This window comes from Meles meles, chromosome 6, assembly GCF_922984935.1.
Source record: "Meles meles chromosome 6, mMelMel3.1 paternal haplotype, whole genome shotgun sequence".
In the NCBI taxonomy this organism is placed as follows: domain Eukaryota; kingdom Metazoa; phylum Chordata; class Mammalia; order Carnivora; family Mustelidae; genus Meles; species Meles meles.
This window is the reverse complement of record NC_060071.1, coordinates 32,107,429-32,130,040: the sequence shown is the minus strand read 5'-3', so window position 1 is coordinate 32,130,040 and position 22,612 is coordinate 32,107,429. Positions and strand designations below refer to the sequence as shown.

Below are 22,612 nucleotides of genomic sequence, written 5' to 3'. Positions count from 1 at the left end.
GGAGCAGAGTCCTAAACACATAGAAAATAATCAGTACTTTTTTGGGGGTATACCTTTAAGAAACCTTTAAATGTTAAACTTGATGAAGTCTCTCTTTTTCAAATTTGGTTTTGTCTTTTTTTTTTTTAAGATTTATTTATTTATTTATTAGAGTGAGGCTGTGCGAGGTGGGGGAGGGGCAGAAAGAGAAGGAGAGAGAACCTTAGGCAGACTCCCCGCTGAGCACAGAGCCCTACATAGGGCTTGATTTCATGATCCTGAGATCATGACCGAAGAAAGATCAAGAGTCACTTAACCCTCTGAGCCATCCAGGCGTCCCAAGAAATCTTTTTTAATCACTTAACATATAGTTCAGCTTTGTTCATCCTCATTTTTATGACCTCTGCTTGGGACTGCATCTTGGTAATAGCATTTTTAATCTCATCCTTAGTAGATTTTAGTTCTTTTATCTCTACAGTAAGAGATTCTCTAGTGTCTTCTATGCTTTTTTCAAGCCCAGCTAGTATATAGTCGTTTTAAATTCAGTTCAGACGTCTTACTTATATCCTTATTGATTAAATCCCTGACAGTGAGTACTGCCTCCTATTCTTTCTTTTCATGTGAATTTTTCCCATCTTGTCATTTTGTCCAGTAAAGAAAGGAGAATGAGGAAAACCAGTAAGAACCAAGACAACAGAAAAAAAAAATCACTGAACATTAACACCTAGCATTTTTGCTAACATTTATTTTAGTTATAAAATTTAATAATACAATAATTACATTGGTTTTGTGTAATGAATAAGCTTACATGATTTGGGATTTTAGGAATAATCCTTATATATAGCTTTTGAGTAATTAAAGTATTGCTAAAATATTTCAGTATAAAAAGTTCATTGCTATTGGTATCCAAGCTAATTGATAACATTTTTCCACTGTTGTTCTAAAAATGGAATTAGCATATTTATATATTTTTCAACATTACTTTATAGTTTAGCTTTGATTTTGTTGTATAAATGATACTGATTTTTTAATATGCAGGGTTGACTATATTGTAAACATCAGTAATGCTAATGTAAATATTGCCAAGAAGATTATAAACTATGGTGACTAATGTATAGATAATGTCAATAGTAATATAAACAATGTGATACAACTTAAATAATACTTACATTAAAATCAACACTTTGAGACCAAGAATTTTTAAAAATAGTTTATAAGTTTAAAGTAGTTTATAAGACTTGACGAAGTTTAATATTTATATAAATAATTAATCAAGCTAAAGTTTTATAGCCACTGCAGTATTTATCTAATGTTTATTTAAATAGTGATGTTAGTGGATTTTAAATTCACGATTTTAGATTTTAGTTCTACCTGAAGCTCATTACTCTGAATATAATTGGAAAACACAGCAGTGTTCTTTCTATACTCTGTTATAATGTGAAACTAAAAACTTGTTTCTTTTTACTAAATTGGAAAGTTAAAAAAATGGATATGTATTTGGCCTAAGACAGTATTTTATTTGACTTAAATGGTAGTTAATGTGTTAAATATTCCTAAAGGGTAATGAGGAGGATATGAAAATTTAGATAGGAATTACATAAGTAGTGAGACTTCATGCTACTATATACTATACTTTTTATGGTATATTTCTCTTTTAGATCTGAGAATTGGTATTGTGTACCATTGTGGTTTTACATGAAAGATACTTTAAGGTTTGTTAATGTTATTTAAAGAGAGCAAGTGTCATGTTTTGAATAAAATGCCTTCAAAGGTATATTTTGGTGAAAAGTGCCTTCATTTGATATTCGGCAGACAATCTTTGGAAGAACCACATAAATATCTTTAGTTATTTGAATATAAGACAAAGTATTATGCTTCTGACTAGAATTTCCTTTGTGAACTATATAAAATACTCATCAAGAATCATTACTAAAAAAAATGTAATTACAATACAGCTTAATTTCATAAGGCATTTCAGACAGTGCCCTATATACATAATAGGTGAGCAAATAAAATTTGTGATTGCTTAATTTTTTTTTCTTTTTTTAAACTTGAAATGTACAAAAAGGATGAATGGGTCGTCTGTCGGCTAGTCAACTGCTGCTTTAGTTGATAGGTTTAGTATAATCAGTTTTTCTAGAATGGAGTAGTTTGTGAGTATTTTTTATTATCTCTGAGTCATTCTGCAAATGTGTTTTGTTAGTTCACAGTGAGTACATTGGATGATGTCAAGAACTCTGGCGGTAGTACTTTACAAGACAGTTCTGTGCGAACTTCTGAAATACCTGCTGTTCATATTGATACAGAGTGTGTTTCAATTACTCAGCAAGCTGACACACCTCCTTTGCAAGCAAATGACATGTTTTCAGCAGAAAAAGCAGGGATAGAAAGTGAAATGGATCCTTCAGATATTTCAAATGTGAGTGCTGCTAACTTGGTAAGAACAACTTATCAGAATTATGAGTAAACATATTAAAAGGGAATAAACCCTAGTAATAATAATAAATTGTGTTGTGTGTTATTTTACAGTTTATAAAGCATTTTATATGTTATTTCAGTTTAAAATTTTATTCTTATAGCAAGCTTTTAATATAGTTAAGATTCTTCTTGTTTTGTAGAGGAGGAAAATGAGACTGTCCAAGTTAAATAACTATTGCTAAAATCATTCAGTTTGTGATCTGATCAGGTGTTCCTTAGTCTGGCATTAAGAAATGAAACCAGTAACAATAAAGTCTTCCGGGGCGCCTGGGTGGCTCAGTCATTGGGCGTTTGCCTTCAGCTCGGGTCATGATCCCAGAGTGCTGGGATCAAGCCCCATATCCGGCTCCCTGCTCAGTGGGAAGCCTGCTTCTCCCTTTCTCTCTGCAGCTCCCCCTGCTTGTGTTCCCTCTCTTGCTTTGTCTCTCTCTGTCAAATAAATAAAAATCTTTAAAAAAAAAAACAAAAAACAATAAAGTCTTCCATGCAACATCTAGCACTCTGATGGGGAAATGCTGCCTATTAAAAATTCTCTAGCTTCTATCATTTGCTTGGAGTTGGTCTTTAAGATGAAATTTACTTACCATTTCTGTTGTGGAAATTTTAAAATGTGTTGATTTGGAATTAGAAGTTTATGTTTTTGGATGACTACTTATTATCTTCATGTCTTTCTGTTTCCAACTTTAGAATTAAGATACTTGACCTGAGGATAATCCAGAATGGGTCATTCTAGTTTAAAACTAACTTTCAAAAGAAGTAGGCACATATAAACGGTTGTTGAGAAAACTTACTCAAATTTTATTTTTTAGATAGCTACTGTATTCTATCGTTTTCTTCAAAATTTAAGGCCTCATCATGCTGAAAAATGCCATCAACATATGGTATTAGACCAAATTATACATTAGAGATAGATGAAACTTGATGAGGGTTAAGAGAAAAAAAGGGTTATAATAATAAGAAAACATTTAAAATTTTAAAATAAGGAATAAAGAGCAAATTGTATTTTAACTTGGCTTTTTTAGTGTGACTGTTTTTAAAGGTTGAATGTAATTATGATCACAAAAATACTAGATAATGTATGGGATAGAAGTTGATCACTTTTATATTTTTTATATTCATAGCTAGATATCATATTGCTATTTATTTTGTGAGAATCATATTTCAAGAGGAAAAGATCCCATACTTAAATAAGCATTAAAAAAGTATTTAAAAATTATTTTTTCATCCATTTTATTTTGATCACATATGTAAATAAGCTTGTGGTAGAATATTAAAAACTCTTGGTTATTTTAAGAATCAGATTTATATATTTTATGTATTCTGCTTTATATATGACTCTTCATCTATTTTTAGAGTTGTTAGAGGAATTTTAATTAAGATTTTAAAAAATTTTGTTCTTTGATTTGTCTTGGCAGAGATAAGTCTTTGGCTTGCTCTAGATGTACCTCTTTGTGTAGGTTCTCAGTGGGGGATTATAGAGAATTGCTGCAGTGATGAGAGAACTGTTTTCATTCTTAATAAGTATCATCATGTAGCTGGTTAAAGGTAAAACTCTGCAGTTGTCTCATTTAACAGAAATTTTGGTAAAAAAATGACTTAGAACCTTTCTACTTTAAGGTCAACTGTTGCCACTATTGTAAAAATGTGGTAATATAAAACCTAGCTAACAATGGATCTGTGTTTTTAGATTTACTAAAATTTGAAATTTTAATGAAAAATTGGAAATTAAAAAAGTGATATATGTAGACATTTATTTGAATTTCTCAGTGTGAAAATACTAAAAGTTGTTTATGAATAATTGAATCATTATTTCATCCATAAGCTCTACTTCTACATTAAAATCTTTTCAGGTCTTCAGAGACTAAATAGAAATGTACACGTGGGGAAAATAAAATTGGGAGAGCATATAGGCTCATGTGAGAATTGAATATATATAACTTTGCAGAAGTTATATATATTCAACTTTAATATTTGGATTTTTAAATTGTTCTTAAGTTGTAAGGTCTTTGTTGCACATTAACAACAGTCAGTTTGTATAATAATCTAGGGTTTATAGAGAAAAAGCTTATAATGCAAAGAATTAGTCTCCCATCTAAACTCCCTTCCCCCCGTTTTATTCCCCAGAAGCAATCTTTTGTGTTTTGGTGGGACAGATTATCAAGAGAGTAGATAGAAGTGGGGGAGGGAGGAGAAAGCATTAATAAAGATACCAGTGCCCTTCTCCACTCTAAACCAATTCAGTTATAAGTTGGGGCTCAAGCATTTGCATATTTTAATACCTCTATTGAAGTATAATTGATTTTCAGTAAACTTAGGGTATCTAAAATATACAAATTAAAATTTTGATGTGTTTATACCTATAAAAACATCATTACAACCAAGAAAAAGAACATACTGATTTCCTCCGAAAGTTTTCAGATTTCCCTTAGTAATCCCTCCTTTCTGTCCTTCCCAGTATTTCCTTCCCAGGTCATCACTGTTCTGCTGTCATTATATAGTGATTGATATTTTCAAAACTTTATGTAAATAGAGTAATATAATCTTTTGTTTGGCTTCTTTTACTCAGCATAATTATTTTAAGGTTCATCCATGTGGTTGTGTGTACTAATAGTTCATTCTTTTTACTGTCTTTAGAAGTATTCTACTGTATGCGTATAACACAGTATATTCATTCACACAGAATGTTCATCCATTCATTCAATTGTGGACAGATGTTGAGTCCAGTTTCTCTGTTATGAAAAATGGCACCATGAACATTTGTCTTTGTTTTGAACATATGCTTTCATTTCTCCTACAAAGATACCTTTGTAGAGGTCAGTTTTGTTGAGAGTATTGTTCAGGTCTCTTAGGTCCATGCCAGTTTTCAATACATGTTCTATCAGTTGAGAAAGGGATATTGAAATCTCTGAATATAACTGTGAAACTGTTTCTTCTTTTTAAATACAGCTTTATTGAGGTAAAATGTACATAGCATACAGTTTACCCAGTTAAATTTTACAATTTGATATTTTTCAGCATATTCACAGAGTTGTGCAACAATCACCATGATCAGTTTTAGGACACTTTCATCACTACAGAAAGAAACCCGATACCCATTAGTGGTCACTCCCTTTCACTCCATCCTTCCAACCCTAGATAACCACAGATTGCTTTCTATCTGTATAGATTTGTCTGTTCTGAACATTTCATGGAAGTGGAATATAATGTGTGGTCTTTTGTGACTGGCCTCTTTCACTGGGCATGATGTTTTCAAGGTTCATTGATGTTTTAGCCTTCATTCATTTTTTGTGACCAAATAATATTCCATTGTATGGATACACCACATGTTATCCATTCATTACTTGAAGGACATTTGCGCTGTCTCTGTTTTTTTGGCTGTTATAAATTATGCTGCTTTAAATATTTGTATATACGTTTTTGTGTGGATATATGGTTTCGTTTTTCTAGGGTAAATATCTAGGAATTGTTGGCTCATATGGTAACTTTATATTTCACCTTTTTGAGGAATTATCAAACTGTTTTCCAAACTGGTAGCACCTTTTTATATTCCCATTAAGTTTTTTTATTTAATTTTTTCAGTATTCCAAGATTCATTGTTTATGCACCACACCCAGTGCTCCATGCCATATGTACCCTCCTTAATACCCACTACCAGGCTCACCTATCCCTCCACCCCCCCAAAACCCTCACTTTGTTTCTTAGACTCCATAGTCTCTCATGATTCATCTCCTACTCCACATTTCCCCCAATTCACTTTTCCTTTCCTTCTCCTAATGTCCTCCATGTTATTCCTTATGCTCCCCAAGTTAAGTGAAACTGTATGATAATTGACTCTCTCTGCTTGACTTATTTCACTCAGCATAATCTCCTCCAGTCCCGTCCATGTTGATACAAAAGTTGGGTATTCATCCTTTCTGCTGGCTGAGTAATATTCCATTGTATATATGGACGATATCTTCTTTATCCATTTGTCTGTTGAAGGACATCTTGGCTTTTTCCACAGTTTACATTCGCATTAAGTTTATTTACTTTTGTAGTTCAGTCTTTTCTGCTTCATGTATTTTGAATCTCTGTTATTAAGTCCATAAATGGTTATGTTTGTTTTGTCTTTTTGATGAATTAAACCTTTTATCATTACAAAATGACCTTTTTTATCCCTCCTGATATTTTGGCTCTGAAGTCTGGTATTAATACTTCAGTTTTCTTTTGATTAGTGTTAACATTGTAGCACTTTAACTGGTAATCTGTTTATATTCCTGTATTTCAGTTAAGTTTCTTTTGGGCAGCATATGTTTGGATCTTGCTTTTTATCCCATTTGACAATCTCTGTTAATTGAGGTGTTTAAACTATTCCACTCTATTGATTATTGATATGGTTCCTTTAAACATACTATTGTATGATTTGTTTTCTCTGACTCACCTCTTTTTCACCCCCTTTTTCTTCTCTTCCTCTCTTCTTTTGGATTAATTATGTTTGATAATTCCATTTTTATCTCCTTTGTTGGCTTATTAGTCATTATTATTTCATTGTTTACTTAAGAGTTTCTAGTACACATTTTTAGCTTATCATATGAATTTATTAATTAATGATTTAGTTACATGTTACTTATACTTTTTTCTAATGTATATTTTTAAGTTACATATACATGTTCAGAAAGTAACATCACCATTACAGAATAAAATCTTTCCGTGTTCCCTTTATATATTTTTCTTTTGTTTTAAAGATATTTGATCTACAGCTGTTCTGAATTTTGGCATTCAAACTAAATTCATACTTTGAAATTAATAATACCTGTCATTTGTATAACTTCACAGTTTCTCATACATAGCGGTCTGATAAAGAAGGTAAGTCATGGATTATTGTACTATTTTATGGATACAAAATATGCTTTTGGTGTTAAGAAGCTTCCAAGTCACACAGGTAGCAAGTGGTTGAACTGAACCCCATGTTTCATAATTCCAGATCAGTGCTACTTTTTTGTATACTGTTGAATGTGTCATTAGAACATAAAGAAAGAATGATTACTTAACTTTCTACTCAACTGATAATTCTTTTGTTTATTTTTAACTTTACAGTCCATGGCAGAAGTTCTTGCTAAAAAGGAAGAGCTAGCAGATCGTCTAGAAAAGGCCAATGAAGAAGCCATCGCTAGTGCTATTGCTGAAGAGGAACAGTTAACCAGAGAAATTGAAGCAGAAGAAAACAATGATATTAATATTGAAACTGACAATGACAGTGATTTTTCTGTGAGCTTTTATTTTTTTTAATTTAATTTAATTTTTTAAAAAATTTATTTCTTTTCAGTGTAACAGAATTCATTGTTTATGCACCACACCATTGCTCCATGCAATACGTGCCCTCCTTAATGCCCACCACCTGGCTCCCCCAACCTCCCACCCCCTGCCCCTTCAAAACCCTCAGATTATTTTTCAGAGTCCATAGTCTGTCATGGTTCATCTCCCCTTCCAATTTCCCTCAACTCCCTTCTCCTCTCCATCTCCCCATGTCCTTCATATTATTTGTTATGCTTCACAAATAAGTGAAACCATATGATAATTGACTCTCTCTGCTTGACTGATTTCACTCAGCATAATCTCTTCCAGTCCCATCCATGTTGCTACAAAAGTTGGGTATTCATTCTTTCTGATGGAGGCATAATACTCTGTCATGTATATGGACCACATCTTCCTTATGCATTCGTCCTTTGAAGGGCACCTTGGTTCTTTCCACAGTTTGGCTACCATGGCCATTGCTGCTATAAACATTGGGGTACAGATGGCCCTTCTTTTCACTACATCTGTATCTTTGGGGTAAATACCCAGTAGTGCAATTGCAGGGTCATAGGGGTGCTCTATTTTTAATTTTTTAAAGTTTTTTTAAAAATTCCACTGTAGTTAACATTCAGTATTATATTAGTGTGAGGTATACAATATAGTGATTCAGCAATTCTCAACATTACTCATTGCTCATCATGATAAGTGTACTCTTAATCCCCATCATCTATTTCATCCCCCTCCACCTTTGGTATACTTTATTTTAAATGTGTACCCTCAGTTAAAGGTATTTTTTTTCCTAACAACATTTTTTTACTTGAAGCATATTGCAGAACACATGTTCTAAAGGATATATATAAAAGATTCCATCCAAGAAAAATTCAATACACATTTTTCTTTAAGTACACACTGAAGAATCCCCTGGCTAAATAATATAAAAAGAGACATAACAAATACTACAAATTTAAGGAGACTGAGATCATACCAAGTATATTTTCTATCCACAGTGGTACAAAACTAAAGACCGACAATAAAACAAATTGGGAAAATCCACAATGTAAATATTAAACAACACACTACTACACAAGTAATGGGCCAAATAAGAAATGAAATAGCAAATCAAAATAAGTCTCAAAACAAAAGAAGAAGAAAACACTATGTGTCACACCTATGGGATGTAGCAAAAGCAGACATTAGAGTGAAATTTATGCTTTAAATACTTGTATTAAGAAAAATAGTTGAAGTAAACAACTTAACATTACACCTCAGGGAAGCAGTAAAAGAAGAAACTTAGCTGAAATTTAGTAGAGGAGGGAAGTAAAGAAGAATCAGAAATAAATAAAATAGAGACCAGAATAAATAATAACATAACATTGAACGTCATGACCAGTCCCCCCCCCACCAAAAGAAACAAAATTGGCAGTGCTTTAACTATATAACTAAGAAAAAAAATTTTTTTGAGTCAAAAACCAAAATGAGAAATGGAAGAGAAAATAATACAACAGATGAGATGATAAGCGATTACTATAAACAATTATATACTAACAAATCAGATAACTTAGGAAAAAACCAAATAGATAATTCATAAAAACATACAAGTTACCAAGATTGAATCATGAATCTTGAATCCAGAAAGTAGAAAGTCTTCGTACACCAATAACAAGAATGAAAGTTGAATTGGGAATCTGAAATCTCTGAGCAGAGAAAAGCCCAAGACCATATGGTTTCATTGGTGAATTCTACCAAACATTAAAAGAAAAAAAATGACAATCTTTGTCAATATCTTTAAATAATGGAATAGAAGGAACACATTCAGAATCATTCCATGAGGCCAGTACTACCCTGATACTGAAAAAAGATAAAAACAATACAAGAAAAAGGTCTGGTTTGTTGGATATAAGTATTGTGTGATAAATGTTTTTCCATCCCCTCACTTTGAATCTGCCAATGTCTTTAGGTCTAAAATGAATCTCTTGTAGGCAGCATAGAGATGGCTCTTGTTCTTTTAACCCATCCTGAAACCTTTTTATTTTGACTGGAGTGTTTGGTCCATTTACATTTAAAATAATTGTTGATAGATACATATTTATTGCCATTTTACAGTTGTTTCTAGAGATTTTCTCTGATCCTTTCTTGTCTTTATCACTTTTGATCTCTCCTTTGCCCTGGAAGAGTCCCCTTTAATAATTCTTGCAGGGCTGGTTTAGAGGTCATAAACTCATTTAGTTTTCAATTGTCTGAGAAACTCTATCTCTGCTTCTAAATTATAGCCTTGTTGGGTAGAGTATTCTTGGCTGCAGATTTTTTCCATTTAGTACATTGACTGTAGCATGCCACTGACTTCTGGCTTGCTAGGTTTCTGTTGAGGAAATATCCAGCTAGCCTTATGGGTTTTCCCTTGTAAGTTAAGGGCTTTTTTTTGTCTTGCTGCTTTTAAGATTGTTTTCTTTATCACTATATTTTGCAAATTGAATTACAGTATGTCTTGGTGTTGGCCTGCTGTTGTTGATTTATTGGAGTTCTCCGCGCCTCCTGTATTTGGATTTCCTTTTCCTTCCCCAGATTAGCGAACTTTGCTGCCATTATATCTTGAAATAATTTTCTGCTCCTTTTTCCTCCTCTCTTCTTCTTCTGGGACTCCTATAAAACAGATGTTTTTACATTTAATGGAGTCACCAAGTTCCTAAATCTATTCTTGTGTTGCATAATTCTTTTTTCATTTGTTTGGCTTCATTATTGTCCATTATTTTATCTTTGAGGTCACTAATTTGTTTCTCTGCTTCTTCCAGCCTGCTGTTTATTGCATCAAGCCTGTTTCCAATCTCATTTATTAATTCTTCATCTCTTATTGTCTTTTAAAAACTCTTTTATCTCTGTCATAAGAGTCTCACTGGTGTTTTCTATTCTTTTCTTAAGGCCAGTGAATATCCTTATGATTGTTGCTTTAAATTCTCCATCAGGCATGTTACTTATATCTGTTTTGCTTAGATCTCTGGCCATGGTCTTATCTTGTTCTTTCATTTGGGATACATTTCTTTGTCTTGGCACTTTGTCTAAGTCTCTGCCTTCTTCCCTGTGTTAAAAAAAGCCAATTATGTCTCTTGAAAGTAATGACTTTCCGAAGAAGAGGTCATGTAGTGCCTCAGGTCTGGCACTTCATGGAATGTCTTTGGTATGTTGTGTGCTCTGCTGTTGTGTTTTGGCTGCTTTATCCTTCAGGCCAGTTGTCTGCAGAGGCTCTCCATGCCTGCTGGGGACAGTGTTTAATCCCTGGGCTGAATGTGGTGAGTTTTAACTAGATGTGCTCTGGTGTGTTTGTGAATTGAGACCTGACACCAACTCTCTGAACTGAGGCCTTGCAGAACTCTGTTCAGGGTTTGTGATGGGCAGGAGTTTATGCTGATCTTCTGCGGGGAGGGGCCTACCATTCTGGGACTGAGGCAAGCTTGACCAAGAAGTGCAGTTCTGCCAGAGTACAGGGGTGTAGGGCATGACATAAGCAAACTTCTTCCCTCAGATGGCTCTGTGTTTATGCTGTGAGGAAGAGAAATGGCTCTTTCTAGCTCTTTTGTTCCCAGAGAGGCATCTCTATGAACGCTGTGCTGCACCTCAAGGAAATGCTCTTAGAATAGTGAATAATCGGGGCGCCTGGGTGGCTCAGTGGGTTAAGCCGCTGCCTTCGGCTCAGGTCATGATCTCAGGGTCCTGGGATCGAGTCCCGCATTGGGCTCTCTGCTCAGCAGTGAGCCTGCTTCCCTCTCTCTCTCTCTCTCTCTGCCTGCCTCTCTGTCTACTTGTGATTTCTCTCTGTCAAATAAATAAAATCTTAAAAAAAAAAAAAAGAATAGTGAATAATCTCCCACTGTGTGTGCCCCAGGTGTTCTTCAGATCACTATTTCCACACTGTCTGCCCCTGGTTTTTTGCCTGTCTTCTCTCCAGGAGCAGGGCTGTGCCCTCTGGGCTCCATCCTAGCCAAGCCTGCTGGCTTTTAAAACTCCAAATCTTTAAGCCCTGCTGGTTTCAAGAACTCACAAAATTCAGGCCCTCTCATTTTCCAAACCAAAGGCTTTGGGGAAACGTTCTCTTTGTGTATGCCCCTGTGTGCTTGTGTCTCTCTTGCCCTTCCCTGTGACCAGTGCTCCCTCCCCTTTGCAGTATCAGCAATCTGATCCATTTCTCCCCTAAACCATGTCTCTGTACTTCTGATATTCTTCATTGTGATTCTTCTCTCCCTTTAGTGGTAGAGTTTGTCCTGTCAGTCTTCAGGATGACGTCTGGGGGATGATTTGATAGTTACCTTGTGTTCCCGGGACAAGATGAGCCTGGGGTCCTCCTACTTCACCGCCACCTTGGATTCTTTCTGTGACCTTTTAGAGTTTTTAACATAATTGTTCAAAAAATTACATTTAGAAATAAAATTCATAGGGCCAGAAGGACTTACAGTTGTTACAACAACAGTAGGAAACCCTTCTTTAGCACTTTTACCATTATAAAGTGTTTTTATATATAATTTCGTTGATAAGTTGGAAGTTGTTATTCTCATTTTACTGATCGATAAATTGAATCTTCAAAAAAGTAAGAACATTAATCAGATTTTAATTGCAGAGATTGAAAGAGAATCTAAGATATTTTACTTTTTTCTTTTCCACTAATAAAAGGCAAATGATAACGCCTTGCTGTCACTAAGCCCTCAGGATATATATGTTGCTAAGAGGGACTTTTTACAGAATGGATGTAACTATAAATGTTTCAAATGTTTTTCTATTAAATTTTAATGCCCAGAGAATAATCTTGAGCTCTTCTCATGTGTATTACGAATATGGCAGAGTTACGTGGTAATAATATGAGGCCAATATGTTTCTTTTAAATTTACTTGATTTGTTTCTGCTGTTAAAGAAAAGTAGGTTTATCTTCCTCTTAAAATGTATAGACTATAATATTTTAACTTGGTGATTATTATAACTAAAAGAGGTATATAACTTTTTTCTGGTTTTGAACTGTTTGTTAAAGGTTTTAGGAAAATTACATTTGTAGTTCATTTTTTAAGGTTATAATTATGTTCAAGTATTTCTTTTCACTTTTCCTTATTACATTTTAGGCCAGCATGGGCAGTGGGAGTGTATCTTTCTGTGGTTTATCAATGGACTGGAATGATGTCCTTGCAGATTATGAAGGTATTCTGTCTCTGTGTGTGTGTGTGCGTGTGCATGCACATTGTGTAGCTAGAGGGATTTAAAGTAGATTATCTTACTAAATGGGAGTTTATGTATAAAATAAATAATTTGGAGTGGGAATGCTGATGCCTTTAAAAATTCTGTTCTCAAATGTTGGTTTTACAGAACTATGTGGTTAAACAGTTACAGTGGTTTTCTTTTCTTTGGGCAGCTCGTGAAACTTGGCGCCAAAATACATCATGGGGGGATATTGTAGAGGAGGAACCTGCTAGACCTCCAGGCCACGGAATTCACATGCATGAAAAACTTTCTTCACCATCTCGTAAAAGGTTGGGCTTTGAAAATTAATTTGAAATGTTTCACAGAAGGGAAAATAGCTACTCTTGATTATTAAATAGAGTTGCTAAACAACATTATAAGGCACATTACTCAGGGTAGTTACAGATTCATTGAAAAGTGACAACATTTTCCTGAAATGTTAGACCAGAATTACTTTTGTATACTTTTTATATTTACTTTAGGAATGTTGAAGACTAAAGAAAATATTTTTGGCTTTATCATGTAAACATTTGTGTCTTCTTTCCATTTGTTTGTGTTAATAGAACAATTGCAGAATCTAAGAAGAAACATGAAGAAAAACAAATGAAAGCACAGCAGCTAAGGGAAAAGTTACGTGAAGAGAAAACATTAAAGCTGCAGAAATTATTAGAAAGGGTGAGTTTTTAATATTTAGAAAATTCTGATAGCCTTAAATTGATGGGCTGATTTTTAACTTGACTTTTTTTTTTTTTTCCCTAAGAGAAGCTAGCGGAACTATAAAAATAATTAAATTTTCTAGGAAACAAAAGCATTTCTACCTGTTGAATTACAGAAGGTTGCTTGCAAAAAAGAAAAAAAGTTGACATTTCTAAATCCGCTAGTGATTTTGATGTTTGCAGAGTTGGCATGGATTATTAAGCTAAGGTTTGTCTTTTGCCATTTTTGTGGGGGCGTTTCTTTGGGGAGTCTTGTAGACAGTGTAGGATGAGTTGGTAGGATAGTTTTGAGCCTCAGATCATCAGGTTTGAATAAGTGGAGTACTGACTGAATTTGTAGAAAAAATTCTTAGCTGATCAATGTGATAGAGTGGGAAGAACATGGGGTCTGGAGACAGCCAACCAGGGATCAAATCCCGGTTTTTCCACATGATAAAATATTGCCCTGAGCAAGTTCCTTGTCAATATTGCATATCGTTTCTTTATTTGTAAAATGACAATTATAATTATTAACTTGTCATGATGATTAACTATGGCAATTATGTATAAAAGTAGCATAGTGTTAGGATGACAGTTGCTCATTGTGTGATCATTCTTATTATTACTTCAACATGCCAGATATAGGCAGGTACTATATGAGTTAAGTGTGCTGTATAATAATGACCTTAAAACTGAGCCACTTTAAACAACACATGTTTACTAGCTCACAGTATATGTGGGCAAGGAACCTGGGAGTGTCTTGCCTAATAATTTTTATTTGGAGTCTCTCATGAGTTTGCAGTCATGCTATTGGCTGGGGTCAGTCATTTGGAACTGAAGGATCCACTTTTGGACCCACTGTTGTGGGTTGTGGTTATAGGCAGACTTAAGGTGCTGCTTACCAGTTGACCACAGTCTTCAGTTATTTGTCATGTGTGCCTTTCCACAGCCCAAGTGTCTTTGACATGGTCACTGGCTTCCCTACAGAAAATAGTCCAGGAGAAAGGGAGGAAAGGCGAAGGGGTTGGGGATGGAGATGGAGATGGAGAGAGGGAAAGAACAAATGAGCCGCCAAAATTGAAGCAGCATTGCCTTTTATAACCTGATCGTGGATGTGATATGCTATCACTTTTGCTTTATTCCATTGGTCAGAATCCTGATACAGTGTGGGTGGGAATTACAGAAGGATCTGAATACCAGGTGACTGGGATTGCTGGGAGCCATCTTGGAGCCTTCGTACTTTTAAGTACCTCTCACAGCATGACAAAAGATATGTGACTGTTATAGTATAGGTGAGCTCCTTTGTTATCTTCTAGTACTAGAAAGGAGTACTAATATACAGAGATGAAAAATATTTGCTTTGGGCACCTGGCTGGTTCAGCTGGTAGAGCATGTGGAGCATGTGAAAGATCTCAGGGTTGTTTTTGTTTGTTTGTTTGTTTTTAAGATTTTATTTATTTGACAGAGATCACTAGTAGGAAGAGAGGCAAGCGGGGGTGGGGGGGAGCAGGCTTCCTGCCGAGCAGAGAGCCCAATGTGGGACTTGATCCCAGGACCCTGAGATCATGACCTGAGCTGAAGGCAGAGGCTTAACCCACTGAGCCACCCAGGTGCCCCAGATCTCAGGGTTGTTAGTTCGAGCCCTGTGTTGGATATAGAGATTATTTAAAAATAAAATCTCAAAAAAATATTATTTGCATTACTGATAATGTATATTTTAAATTTTAGAGAGATAATTGGACCAAATAATCCAAATATTTTAAAAAATGAGGTGTAGTATAAGATTCTGTTTTGTACAGTAGAAAAGTTGACTAGAAAAAGAAGGAAATCTGTGACTTTTATCTTTACCTGAATATCAAGAATTTGTCATTATTTTTATTTTAATCCTTTAGAATGAGTAAATCAAAATGAAAAACAGACTCCATGTTATGGGGTTCTGTAAGAGTTAATATATTATTTAATTTTTAGTTTTAGAGAAATGTTGTAACATAACTACAACTTCCCTCTTACTGTGTCTTTTTTTAAGTTTAATTTAATTTATTTATTTGGGAGAGGGCAGGTGAGTAGAGTGGAGCGGAGAGGGATAGAAGGAAAGGGAGAGGGATAGGCAGACTCCCCGCTGAGCAGGGAGCCCAATGTGGGGCTCAATCCCAGGGCCCTGAGATCATGAGCTGAAGGCAGATGCTTAACTGACTGGACCACCCAGGCACTTCTTACTGTGTCTTTAAGACAAATAAAATTATATAATTTATTTTCTTATGTAATATAATCTGCCAGTATTCATGCAAACAGGATAATATATTCTTAAAATTGTACAAGATGTTAGAGGTTCTTTGGTTTAATTTTTCCATTTATGTAAGTTTCTCTTTGATTTTAATGATAAATCCACTTTCTGTTTGCTTAATAGGTTATTGTTTCAGCACTGTTTTACATATTTGGTCTCATCACAAGACTTCTTTGTAGCTCACAGAGTTGGACAGTTACTGAATCCCATTTTATAATTGTGAAAATTGAGTCTAGGAGAGGTAAAGTACTGTTTCTAGTGGCATATGACTGATAATTGGCTGACCAAAGAGCTTTAAAGATCTGTCTTCTAACTCCTAATCCAGAGCTGTTTCGACATCACACTTTTTTAGGTGGTTAAGCACATAACTATATAGCTGAAATTCAACTGAAATGTTAGTTTTATTCCCACTCATGTTGAGCCAACTTTTGATTTTTGCTAACAAGGGACCAAGGTAGTTGAGTTTGTGAACTCAAGCAGTCTGGGTTCTAAATCACAAGTCATGCTCCTTTAGGGCTTTCTAGGTTCTAGACTTTGTAATTCCTAAGCTGTTTATCTGCTAAATTACTATGTGTGATTATCTCACTCTGTATAGGAGAAAGATGTCCGGAAATGGAAGGAAGAATTATTAGATCAACGACGCAGGATGATGGAAGAGAAATTACTTCATGCTGAATTTAAACGAGAGGTGCAATTACAAGCAATTGTTAAAAAAGCACAAGAGGAAGAAGCTAAGGTATATCTTAGGTGCTTTGAACATTGAATTAGTTCCCTAAGTTCTCTTTTCAGTTGTTAATATAAGAAGCTGATATTTGTGAAGCAATTATTCTGTGCCAGAATAATAGGCTCAATAGGTGCAAAATCATATACTTACAATAATCCTTTGAGATGTATATTGTTTTGCAGCTTTTTTGAGGTGCAATTGACAGACAACAAATAGCACATATGTAAAGCATCAGTTTGATGAGTTTTGACATGTATGGTTTCCTTGAAACCTCAGCACAATGGAGATAAGAAGCAGTTTCAGGACCCTCAGAAGTTTGCTCATGCAACTTTGTATTCATTCCTTCTTTCAACTCTGTTACTGTGCAGTTGCTGATCTGCTTTTTGTCACTATGGATGTTAGCATTCACTAGAATTTTATGTGAATGGAATCATACAGTATATATTCTTTTCCTCTGGCATCTTTCACTCAACATAGTTACTTTGGACATCATCCAGACTATTGTGTGTATCACTTCCTTTTCATTGCTGAGAAGTATACCATTGTGTAGAAATACCATGATTTGTTAATCCGGTCACCTGTTGATAGCTATTTGTTTACTTTCTTGTTTTTTCGCCATTATAGATCTAGCTGTTGTGAACTGTCATGTACAAGTCTTTGTGCAGATGTGTGCTTTTATTTTCTTGGGTAAATATCTAAGAATGAAATAGCAGAGCCTCATAATAGGTTCATATTTAACTTATACGGTTTTCAAAAGTGGTTATTTTTTAGGTTTCCCCCCACTATCTGAAAGTAAAGTGTTCCTATGAAAATTTTCATAATCTAAAATGACATAAAGATGCAATTACCATTAATTTATAAGGAAAAATAATATCTTTTAGGCTTTTCTGATACGTTAGGATACATCTTGCTAATGGATGCACAAAATAAATTGAGACAAAGCACAGATATTCACAAACACAGTTCAAATCTGTGGTGGCCTGATACTGAGATGGCTGAGTGTAGTTTCTAGGGAAGGAGCTGGGCAGCGCCGCTCATACTGTTTGGGGTGTGCTGACTCTATAATGGCTCGCTGTAAAAACAGACACTGAACATGATTTTTCTTTTTTTGCTTTTTTTCATAAAGCAGACGTCCTCTTTGGATTTCTTTTGGTTAGCAAAAACAAGTGCTAGTGTAGGTCTCTCATAAAAGCAAAGTGGTACAATGAGAACTTTTGAAAAAGCAGGGGATAGTTGTGGTATTAGACATTCTTTTTTTTTTTTTTTTTAAAGATTTTATTCATTTATTTGACAGAGATCACAAGTACGCAAAGAGGCAGGCAGAGAGAGAGGAGGAAGCAGGCTCTCTGCAGAGCAGAGAGCCCCATGTGGGGCTCAATCCCAGGACCCTGGGATCATGACCTGAGCCGAAGGCAGAAGCTTTAACCCACTGAGCCACCCAGGCGCCCCGGTATTAGACATTCTTACCAGCAGTGGATGAGAGTTCTAATTAAGCACATTCTCACCAACATTTGACATGGTTACACCTTGTAATTTTAGCCACTCCACTTTATTATGTGTCTATTATATCTCATTTGGTTTTAATTTTCATTTTTGAACATCTTTTCAGTGCTTATTTCATATCTTTATCTCTTGTTTGGTGAAATGTGTGTCCAAACCATCTTATTTATTAAAGTTAGATTGTTTTATTATTAAATTCTTTTTTTTTAGCTTTATTGAGATATAATTGACAAATAGTAAGGCATATAAAGTATACAGCATGATGATTTGATATACATATACATTGTGAAAGCATCCCACTCATCAGGTTAAATAAGACATCCATCACCTCATATATTTATCTGTGTGTGTGTGTGTGAGAGAGAGAGAATGTTTGAATTCTATTCTCTTAGCATATTTCATTTATACACTACAGTGTTATCAGCTGTAGTCACCATGTTGCACATTAGATCCTCAGAAGTTATTCATCTTATACCTGAAAGTTTATACACTTTCATCATCCTCTCCCTATTTCTTTTTCCATCCTCAGCCTCTGGCAACCACTTTTCTACTCTTTGTTTTTATGAGTTCAACATTTTTTAGATTCCAAATATAAATGATACCATGTAGCATTTGTCTTTCTTTGTCTGGCTCATTTAATTTAGCATCTTGCCCTCCAGTTTCATCCATGTTGTCATAAATGAAAAGATTTCTTAAAGGACTACCATATATTTTAGATACTAAGATCTATGTTTTGTAAATACTTATAGTCCTTGGATTGTCTTTTCCTTTTCTTCTTTCTCTCTCTCTCTCTTTTTTTAAAGATATATTTATTTGTCAGAGAGAGAGAGGGAGAGCATGAGCAGGGGGAGTGGCAGGCAAAGGCAGAGGGAGAAGCAGACTGAGCAATGACCCTGATGTGGGACTTGATCCCAGGACCCTGGGATCATAACCTGAGCTGAAGGCAGATGCTTAACTGACTGAGCCATCCAGGCATCCTTCCTTTTCTTTTCTTTAAAGTGTGTTTTGAAGTTTTAAAAATTGCCAAAGTCCAATGTATTAACTTTTGTTTTTCTATACTTTGTGTTTTTTTGGGTCCTACATAAAAAATCTTTGGGATACCCGGGTGGCTCAGTGGGTTAAAGCCTCAGGTCATGATCTCAGGGTCCTGGGATCGAGCCCCGAGTCGGGCTCTCTGCTCAGCAGGGAGCCTGCTTCCCTTCCTCTTTCTCTGCCTGCCTCTCTGCCTACTTGTGATCTATGTCTGTCAAATGAATAAATAAAATCTTAAAAAAATAATAAAAACAAATGAAAAATCTTTACCTAAATTTACAGTCACTAAGATTTTCTCTTAATTTTTTTTGTAGGAGTTTTACATTTTACAATGAGGTCTGTGTTCCCTTTTGAGTTAAATTTTGTATATGGTGTGAGGTAGGATTGAGATTCATTTTTTATGTAGGGATAGCCAATATTCAGGTACCAATTGTTGAAAAGATTATTTTTTTTATATTGTATGGCTTTAGTACTATTGTTGAAAAGCTATTTGCCATACATACATATGGGTCTGTTTCTGAGTGTCTATTTTGTTTCATTTGTCTCTGTGCCTGTTTTTATGCCAATACCACTTTATCTTGATTACCATTATAATATTGTGTCCCTTTGATGTATATGTCTATTTAGTGCTTTGAAGTTTTCAGTGTGAAAGTCACCTTATTTAAATTTATTCTTAAATATGTATTCTTGTAGACATGCTTGTAAATTGGAATTGTTTTCCTTTTTTTTTTAAAAGATTTTATTTATTTATTTGGCAGACAGAGATCACAAATAGGCAGAGAAGCAGGCAGAGAGAGAGGAGGAAGCAGGCTCCCTGCTGAGCAGAGAGCCCGATGCAGGGCTCGATCCCAGGACCCTGGGATCATGACTTGAGCTGAAGGCAGAGGCTTTAACCCACTGAGCCACCCAGGCGCCCCTGGAATTGTTTTCTTAATTTTACTTTCAGACCGTTTATTATTAGTGCACAAAAATACAGTTGAATTTTATGTTAGTCTTGTCTTTTGAAACCTTGCTTGAACTGACTCTTTGCTTCTAATAGCTTTTTAGTAGATTCTTTAGGATTTTCTATATATAAGATCGTGTTATCTGCAAATAGATACAGGTTTATTTCTTTTCCACCTGGTTGTCTTTGATTAGTTTTTCTTCCTTTTTGCTTTAGGTAGAACCTGAAATTCAGTGTTGAATAGAAGTGATAAACGTGGACATGATATCTTTGTCTTTTCCCCAGTCTTTAGGGGAGGTATTTAGTCTTTCATCATAAAGTATGATGTTAGGTGGGTGTTTTTATAGATGCCTTTCATCAGATTGAGGCAGTTCCTTTTTATTCCTATTTTGTTGTGTGTTTTTGTCACAAAGGGATGTTGGATTTTGTCAAATTGCTTTTCTGCATCTGTTGCAAAATAATGTGCTTTTGTTTTTTGTTCTCTTGATATTTGCTATATTACCTCAATTGAATATCACGTTTTATATATTTACCTAATTTTTTTAGTTATTTAAGGTGGGAGAGTATATCTGGACCCTGTCACTCAGGGCTGGAAGTGGAAGTTTTGAACTCTGTATTATTATTATTATCTTTATCTTCTAGAGGGGCCATCTGAAGGTAGATTGTTGATGGTCACACAGCCAGAATTAAAAGCCAGGTCTTCGTGGTTCCAAAGCACAATTACAATTGTGGTTTTGGTTTAGTATTCTCATTTTTTGGCCCTTTTCATATGAGTTAAATGAATTTTGATTTGTCAAATTGCTTAATATGTTTACTTTATAAAATTATAGTTTTATTAAGCCGTAGTGGCTTCATAAGCATATACCCAAACTACAGTTTAAAAACTCTCCATCAAGGTGAATGGTCAGCTGCTGGCTGTCTTTACCTGAGGATATGAGCTGTCTTTTGTAATTTTAAAAATTCTTAATAATCAAGGTAAACTGAATCAAGAGTCTGTACTAAAATTATGGAAATATGAAACAGTGCTTTAAAACTATGCTACCAGTTGCTGCCTTATATATTCTCTTAATTTTTATTGCTTCTCTTAAAAAATCTGTGAAACTCCATTTTGGAATGTAGTATGTCAGGGCGCCTGGGTGGCTCAGTCAGTTAAGCTTCTGCCTTCAGCTCAGATCATGATCCCAGGGTCCTGGGATCAAGCCCTGCATCAGGCTCCCTGCTAAGTGGGAAGTCTGATTGCCCTTCTCCCTCTTCCCTCCCCGACATGTGTTCTCTCTCTCTCTTTCTCTCTCTCTCATGCTCTCTCTCATGTTCACTCTTTCTCTCAAGTAAATAAATAAAATCTTTTTAAAAAATATTATGATTGAATTACTCTTAGGGTAATTGCATAAATATCTAAAAAGTTTTCATGAAATATATCACATACTTTCATACCCAGACATAATAATTTATGAGACAAAATCTCTTCCTGCTTTTGGTTTTGTCACATGCTAGTATTTTCCAAGGTTACCTGATCATAACAGTCATCTGATTTCTAAGGTTTGTCCTTGCAGGGTCCTTCAGTAAGCTGGAGTGGGGCCTGGAGAACTTAATTTTTTATAGGTCCTCCAGGTGATTCTTAGAATCAGGAACTTTGGCTCAACATTCATCAAAGAATTGTTCCTTCTTCAAAAGTAATTTTTTTGTCATGTTGAAGACTGAAGTCTCTGGAGTTGGATACAATTGAATTCAGGTCCTGACTCTACCAATTAGTAGCTGAACGACCTTAGGTTATTTTACCTTTTACCTTATTTGTTAATTTTCAAATTAGGAATGAGCTTACCTACATCTCAAAAATTTTGAGGAAAGAATTAAATTAGTATATGCTTGTTTCAAAGTAGTCAGTGCCATCTCTGGTGTACTGTAAATACTTGGTAAAATGTTAGAATTGTAGAACAGCATATCCCATTTATTTTCTACTTCTTAATTTTTCCTCAATGCATTTTTGTTGTATTATTACTAATCCAAGAGTGCTAATAATTCAGTCATTTTTTTACTGGCTTTAAAAAATATACTTAAGTTCTACTAGAAATTTAATTCCCTTGAGACATATACCAAATACATTCATTTCAGTCCCGTTATTTAATCAAGATATAATTTTTTCTCATATATACTTTTTGTGAATTCGTGCAGTAAATTGTCATTTCAAATTCCTTCCTTTTTGTGTACACAGATGGTTGAAAATAAGTCATCATTTAGTTGATGGCAACCATTACTGTAGCGTGATTTATTCAGAACTGATTTTATCTTAGATCTTGGTGTTATTCAATATATAAAATTGGCTTTTATTTTCAGTTTCTTAATGGTGTCACTGATTCATTTTCAGTTATAACATCCACTCATAATTACATAATGATTTTAATTTTCTCATGAGGAAGATATCGTTTTCCTGATTTATGGCGGTAACCGTTTTCCCTTCTGCTGTGTCCTCTTGCCTGCTCTTGAAATTT

The 22,612-nt window shown here is 34.7% G+C and overlaps 1 protein-coding gene across 2 annotated transcripts in view; it reads left to right on the top strand.

The window, feature by feature from the left end:
- Window positions 1-22,612, top strand: part of SCAPER (S-phase cyclin A associated protein in the ER) — a 514,148-nt gene that overhangs the window by 115,610 nt on the left and 375,926 nt on the right. For both annotated transcript variants that reach the window (XM_046009648.1, XM_046009649.1), the window contains exons 10-15: window positions 2,183-2,398; window positions 7,534-7,704; window positions 12,831-12,906; window positions 13,118-13,235; window positions 13,509-13,620; window positions 16,520-16,660. In XM_046009648.1, the coding sequence (XP_045865604.1) occupies window positions 2,183-2,398; window positions 7,534-7,704; window positions 12,831-12,906; window positions 13,118-13,235; window positions 13,509-13,620; window positions 16,520-16,660 (834 nt within the window). The remainder of the gene's footprint in view (window positions 1-2,182; window positions 2,399-7,533; window positions 7,705-12,830; window positions 12,907-13,117; window positions 13,236-13,508; window positions 13,621-16,519; window positions 16,661-22,612) is intronic.